Below are 7,778 nucleotides of genomic sequence, written 5' to 3'. Positions count from 1 at the left end.
CCCCCTCCGGGCGCCGTCTCCGCGTCCAGCAGGCGCTCGGCTCTCGCCGCGCTCCGCCCCCTGCTCCTGGCTCCCGTACCCTGGACGGGCAACGCCGGGTAATCCGAAGCGCGAGAATTAAGGGGGTGGGAAGGTGTGAGCCACAAACCAGAGGAGGGCGGGAAGGAGGAGGAGGCCCCGGGGGTGGTCTGGGGGACAGGGGGTCCCGCTGGCAGAGGACCGACGGGCGGGCTGACTGACGGCGGCGGCCTCCGGTCCGGACGCGCGGAGCCGAGCGGGGCGGCGCGGCGAGCAGAGCCATGGCCTCCGGTGAGTGATCCTGGCGCCGCGGGCCGGGCCCGGCCGGGGGGAGCAAGGGCGGAGCTCGTCGGGGGTCTCGCTGCTCAGTTTCGGGGGCTCAATTTTGATTGGGGGGCAGTCTGTCTTTAAAGTCTCCTCATCTGGCAGATTGTCAAACTCTGAATCAGTAATCTGGTTCAGGGTTTGCGTGCAAAATCAAAGTCACGCTCTGTAATTTGATGCTGTTATAATAGCCGGAACCTTAGAAATTCCCAACGACTTGGTTTTAGGATTAGGGAAGTAATAAGAATCTAAATGAAGGAGGTCGAAGAGTTCTCGTATTTCAAAGTTGATTTATATCGAAATGGTGGTTTTATGTTTTAGATGGTTTTATGTTTTAGATCAGGAATGAGGAACCTTCAGACCTCAAAAGAGCTCTGCGTTTTTTAGTTTAATTTCATCAAGTGCTAAGAGGTGATCGTGGTACAAAATGTGTGACTTTAAAAGTCACCTACTGGTCTTTTAATAGATCTTAAGTGGAATGTTGCTTCAACAAAATGGGTAATTTTTACAGTACAGTCGGTACGTTCTCGTTTAGGGAGCAAAAATCGAGTGTTTTTGTTTTTTTCTTTTCCCTCCTCGTTGGAAAGAAGGGGAAAAGAGGAGTTTTAGAATATCCGTGCTTTAAAATATGGATACTAATGAAAACAGCTTTCAATCGCTTGATGTAAATATTTATTTTCAGTTAATGCGTGAATCTCTTGCTTTGGGAGTAAACGAGTTTACCAAATAACTTAGAGGGCTAGAGTGGGTGGAGTCTCATATATACAGCCATGAGTTAGGTCAGCCTATAACCAAAGAGAAATAAAGTACTGAGTTCGAGTTGGACCTTTATGGGATTCTGGCAAGGTTATTCATAGGTAGAGATGCTTACAAATTACTCCTTAACGCTGTGCTAGGAACCTGAAGAGGGGGGCTTGTTTACGCTTGACCCGCATCCTCCCAACTCTCTGGTACTGTGACCCTCTGTAGAAGGTTGATGTCTAGCAGAGAAGAGGAAGTAGAAAGCTTAGAGGACTTTTTAAAGAGGTTGAGCAGAACAATGCCACAGCTACTGCTTGCTGTAGGCTGAAAAGGAAATTGGGGTGGTTCACATGACATTTGATTTCAGTTTGTCTGTGGTTTTTATGTGCAAATACAAATGGAGTTTAAAATATTACAACTTTCTCTTTACCCACTTCATTGACCCCCAAACTTTCAGATAATATTTTAAATTCACAAATTCAAAGCACGTTTAGATTAAAACTGCAAAAATGACTTGAAATATTTGGTTAATTTATTGGTTATCAGAAAGAGATTTTGTGAAAATAGTAAAGAATGGCGAGCATTATAAGAAAAAAATGGTCAGCCTGCTGGCAGTTTAACCAAATTTTATTAATATATGGCATGAATGTAATACTTCTGATTCTTTCAAAAGAGAGAAAAGAATTCACCATTTATATAGAGATTGTAAGACCTACATCATTTAAAAATGTGACACAATTTAAACTTGTTTAATGACACTGTATTTTGTGCTGTAGTGAGGACTGATTTTCTAAATTGAAGGGGAAGAAGTTTTAAGGAATGGAAACTTGTAGAATAATCATAAAAAGTTATTTAAATTGTAATTCAGTTGTTTGAAAACTGCTAAGCACATTTTTAAAAAGGAGTCTCGGTGTACTTAATCGCTTGTAAAAACCTTAGAGAAAACGAATCACTAAATTATAAATTCCCACCCTGTTTTGAAACAGTAATTTAACCAAGTCACAGAAAAAAGAAATGTGCTAAATTAGTTTATCATCGTCTGGTTTAGGTTCTTTTGTAGTAAGGTAGTATTAAAACCTCAAAAAGTATTTTTATTGATTACCAAGCTCTTAAGACCATTTCTTCATTTCTCCCCGGATGTCATATGTAAATAGGTATGTGTAGTTGAATATGTGATCTGTATAACGTAAAAAGTAACCTCACAATCTCATAAGCAAATTACATAAGTACCATGAGTAACCGAGACTTTGAGATATATATGTGTGTGTATATATGTGTGTGTGTGTGTGTATATATATGTGTGTGTGTGCGTGTGTGCGTGTGTGTGTGTGTGTGTGTGTGTGTATATATATAAAACTTTAAATTATGTTCAGGTAAAACATCAGATTATTTAGGATTTCACAGCTTAGGTTCTATTAAAATGTCTTTATTGCTTTTTAAATTACACCTAATTCCAGCTTTTTGGCATGATTAATTAGAATATTTATGAAGAAAAATATTCCTAGACCCATCTAGGGTATGCATAGTTAGGCAATCACTACTCTTGTATATTTTAGTAAAATTAATTCTTTTATGTTTGAATTTAAAGCTTCTTATTGTTTCAGTAAAAAGTGCAAAAATGTTTTTGTGTGCACATAGCGCTGTTTACTAATAAATAGCACTGTCTGTGGTAAAATGTGTTTGAAAATTTTGATAATTTATTTTTATTCCTAGTTTTCTTTAGTATAGTTCTGCTATGTCACTTAGTAGTAAGTACACAAAGAAATTGTTTTTGTAAACCTCACGCTACTTACCAACTTTGTAGTGTAAGTAGTGTAAGAGAACTATTTCTCTTGAGTAAGGAGAAAAAAATTAATGTGTGATGCAACTTAAATTTTTAATGTGTGATGCAACTTAAATTTTAACTGGAAGCTGGAATTGATAGCTAAGGTGAATGACTTCTTTTTTTAAGTAGAAGACTACACACGTAAACATGAAGGCTGTTTCGGAAGTTCAATGCATGAAAATGTAGAGATAACAGTGGTATAAAGGAATGAAGGTGATATGATAGACATAGAGTGAAGAGAATAAGTGAATGAAATGACTAGTGAGGAATCAGATGATGATTCATAATTGGGAGCACCTGGGGTGTGTGTAGTATTTTAAATAAAATTTAAAGGACTCAGCATTTCCTTTTGTTCCATCTTTCTCTCATCTGTGTTCTCTGCAAGTGATTGTGTTTGTAGATACATGGCCCAAATAGCTGCATGGGATTTACTTATACTAGAGAGTTATTTGTTTAATTCATATTTAAATGGGCATCCTGTAATATTTATTTATTTATTTATTTATATTTTATTTTTTTAATGGTGACCGGTTAACGAAATCCAATAAGTTTCAGCTGTACATTTTAACTGTAAGGCATATATATATTTACACTGTGTGTTCACCTTTCATAGTTAGATTTCTTTCTGTCACCACATATTTGACCCCCTTTACCCTGTCTACCTTCTCTTTCTCCCCTCCCCTCTGTAATATTTATTTTAAAATCTGGCATTCTTGATTAAGGCAGATGATATGGCTTTGCCATCTATTTTTAATTTAGTTAAATACCTGAAAAATCTAGGGCAGATTTTAAATATTTCTTTACTTTTTCACCCTGGAAGTTAAAATTTTTCAACACTTATTTTTTATATTCACAGCAATGGAATATCTAGTAGTGGAATCTCTATTGCCAAAATCTTTTAAATTTTTTCTTTACTATCTTGTGATGCATATATCAGATACTCAACTGAAAATTTTCTTACTTGATTTTTAAGACCTAGTTGAGAGTCAGCCTGATATATTGGAATAAACCTGGACTTGAGCCAATGATGGACCTGGGGTGGTTTTCATTCCAGTTCTGCCATTCTGTGATATAAAAATGGGACTAACTACTGCAGCGTCTTGTGAGGAACAGATGAGATAATGCATGCCCATAAATGTTTTCTTTTGTAGTGGAACACTTTGGGGACACAAACCTCTAGGAAGCAGGAACCACTAGACACACGTGGCATTTACTGTTTAAGTATCTTGATGATTCTGGAATTTTATGGAACCTTAAAACCTATATTAGTAGACTAGACGCTAGATAGGAAATATGTCTTTCAAGAATATGTCAAAAAAGAATGCTCGTTTACTTTTAAACAGTTTGAAATGGTTTTGTGTATGTTTAAACTAGGGGTATAGAATTTGACAGTGATGTTTGGTTGCAGTGTATTTTTTCTCCACTTAAATAATAGTAAGCATTCTGGGAAAAAATGTAAATCAAAAAATTACTTGGTCGATAAACCATGTGTCCTGCTGCTAACTTGATTGATATAACATCCTCCATTTCTTTTATACCTTCTTGTGTTAGTTGTTTTCTGTCCTTGTAGGAGTAAGCTTAAGTTTTCTTTGCCCCTTTGTTAATTGCATTTAATTCTAGCTATGTACGAAGTGGTAATTGTAAATTTTGATCATATTTAAGAAGAAATGGAAAAACTCACCTGTGTCTTAAGTTAAAGAAGATCATTACCATGATTCAGTTGGGTTTCTAGGTTTAAGGAAAGAGAATAGATTTAGTTTTCTTTTTCTCCATAGTGAATACAGCTGATATTTGGAAAAGTATTGCTGGTTCCATTTGCTCCTTTGGGTGTCAGGCAGTCTACTATCCAGTACTTCTGTGAGGGAGATGCAGTCTCTAGTCAGTTATTCTCAGCTGTGATATTGACACATTGGATTGTTATGAGCATTTGTGTTTTAAGAAATGTTTTTGATGATGGTTATTAATTTTGCAAACGACTTACTTTTTAAATAAGAACAATTGGAGGCTATAGTGTTTTCCCTCCTGCTTGCATTTGAGTAAGTTCTTTAGAGTAGGTGAGAAAGAGGAGTTACAAGTAGTCAGAATTCCTCTGCCTAGTTCATCCACCACCCAGCCCATACTTGTATGTGAATTTTTGGATTGCTTCTCTACATGCGTGCGTCATTGTTTCCACTTCTTTATGTTTTAGGGCAATGATTCTTAATCAGGAGTGTATTAGAATTGCTTGGAACGCTTTTTCAGAAACATGTCTGGGCTTTAGATAGATCTGTGTTCCTATTCAGCAGGTCTAAGGTGGGGTCAGGGCATGTATGTTTTGAAAAAGCTACCTAGGTGATTCCGATATACAACCCCAGTATGAACTCTGTTCCAGGAATTTCACTGGATCTACATACTCACTTGTTTATAACAAGATGCATATTTTCTTTAACTAAATTGCATTTATTTTAGGTTATTGACTATATCAGTTTGTATCATATTGTGACTTTACCCCCAGATGCTTTTACAATTGTTGTTCTTTAAATTTGACACCATGGGATCCCAGCTGTCATATTTGCTAATGTCATTTATAATTTCATATAATTTTGAACTTTAGTTTTATTATCTGTAAAATGAGATAATAATTCCTGTTCTGTTTTTATGAAGATTAAAGTTAAGAGGATGAGAAATGAGAAAGTGCTTTAAAACAGGGTTATAATTACTCTAAGATTTTTTTCACTTTCCAATTCTAGCTATAAGGTTTTAGTTTATAATGTGTCTATTTCTGACAATTGATCTATTTTTGACTTTTATTTCAGTGTAATTTTTTATTTATCTTAAAAACTTATGTTTTATTAGAGAGGCACTATGTTTTAAAGTAACACTTTCACATAAATGCAAATAAAAACATCAACATATCTTCAGACATTTTGCCTGAATTTCAAATGTTGCTTTGGTCTGTACTGGCTTTTTACAATACTAATCAAAATATAGATGCCAATCCAAACTTGCATAGTCTTAGTTAAAGAAAAGTACAGTAATTAACTTGTTTAGAACTGGTTTTAAAGACTTTCAATGCTTTTCAAAACTGTAGTGATTTGAAATAGTCTTAAGAGTACTCATTTTCCCTCAAGTACCTGATTTATATTTTACCTTTTGCATTCCATAGATGACGACATTTCAGCACTTTTTAATCTTTAGGAAGAATTGCAGTTCAGCATAGGGTACTGAGGAAGGAAGTAACTGATACATTGTACTGATACATGATATAAATGATTTATAACTGGGAAGTTTTTTAAAAACATAAGTACAGATAAAGGGATCAGAATGTGAATGGGTATGAGGAGTGTGAAGATGTAGCAATTCTAGTACCTACAAAGCACTATTTTTTTCCATAGCAGTGGAATCTGATAAGGAAAATTTGATTAATCATAAATGTAGTTCTTCAGTGTTTGCATAACTTAAACAAAATGATTTGTATACAAGGCATAGATAAGTAAGATACAGTTCCTGCCTTCAAGTAGCTTGAAGAAATAAAATAAGTAGCTTTTTTTCAAGAAGAAATAGTTTTCCCTAAATTATAGTTATTTGGAGTAATTGCCATAAACAAAATATTATGGTAGTTTAGAGGAGGAGGAGATTATTTCCAGCTAGGGGAATGTACAGTATGACAATAAACTCTGTTACTTGGTTGTAAGACTTTTTACTAATAAAGGGCTTCTACAATAGGAAGAATAGATTTCAAGGTTTTTTAAAAGTACTTAATGTTATGTGATAACTAATATTTATGTCATTTTTATAATTTAAAAATCTTTTTTAAATGTTTTATTTAAACTTTCAACAACTGTTTTTCTGTTCTCTTGTCTGCAGACTTTTTTTTATAAACACACATTCTAGTTTAAGGAAGTATTATGTAACCAATGAAATTATTTGAATTCTCACTATGAACCTGGCACTTTTATTCACACTCCTCCCCCAAAAGTTAGCCACTTACCACTAATGATGTCATTCTATATCAACTTCCCACCAAGACACCTTTAAATAAGTAGTGGGCAGGGATTTGTTTGACCTTTAGTTCAAACACATAAATGATTTAATATATCACTTAAAAAATACTGTTGAGTATTTTGAGCCACTGAGAGGAAAATGTACTTTCTTTTAAATATTCCTACAAGGATGTATAAGCATGTAAAATATTGAAACTGAAATGTGGATTTGGATTATTTGAAATATACAAAGATATATAAGGATGTGAAATTGTGATTATTTATCTGCATGCCTTACATTTTTCAATAAAATTGAAATAAGTCTTATGAACTTGATAGGGTTAAAGTCAGTTTTTTTCTGACTCTGTCTTTTGAATAAACAAATAGGTAATAGATTCAAACACAAGGAGTCTAAACCAAATAGAATGAAATTAAAGATGACAGTAATACTTTACTCAGTAACCCAAAGTAGAAACTATGGAGTCATCGATGACGCTTTCTCGTAACCCTCATGTTCAGTTAGTCATCAACTACTGTCCGTTTTATCTTTTAAATAATCCTTCATTCCTATTATCCCTACCATATTCCAAACATACCCTTATCATTGCTCATGTTATTGCAGCAGCCTCTAAAACTGATCACCTTGCTTCTTCTTTTCTCTTTGATCTGTCTATTGCCACCAGAATTCTTACTCAAAAATTCCAGTCTGATCTTGTGATTCCCCTGCACATGACCATTCATTGATTCTCTGTCACTCATAGAATGAAATCCAAATTGCCTAATGTACTCTGGCTTTTGGTTTTCTTTCTAAGGGTGGAAATGTACTCCTCTTCCATTGGGACTGTATTGGTGATTCTTAAACTCTTCTCATCCATTGGGGCTGTATCTCTGTACTGGCACAGCTTTGG

The 7,778-nt window shown here is 35.1% G+C and overlaps 1 protein-coding gene across 2 annotated transcripts in view; it reads left to right on the top strand.

Moving 5' to 3' along the window:
• The first annotated feature begins 25 nt into the window (after nt 1-25).
• REL (REL proto-oncogene, NF-kB subunit) overlaps nt 26-7,778 on the top strand; it is a 30,050-nt gene continuing 22,297 nt past the window's right edge. For both annotated transcript variants that reach the window (XM_015587638.2, XM_006909573.3), the window contains exon 1: nt 26-309. In XM_015587638.2, coding sequence (XP_015443124.1) covers nt 300-309 — 10 coding nt within the window. In that variant the 5' untranslated portion in view covers nt 26-299. The remainder of the gene's footprint in view (nt 310-7,778) is intronic.

Source organism: Pteropus alecto, unplaced genomic scaffold, assembly GCF_000325575.1.
Source record: "Pteropus alecto unplaced genomic scaffold, ASM32557v1 scaffold131, whole genome shotgun sequence".
NCBI lineage: Eukaryota > Metazoa > Chordata > Mammalia > Chiroptera > Pteropodidae > Pteropus > Pteropus alecto.
This window is presented reverse-complemented; position numbering and strand designations above follow the sequence as displayed.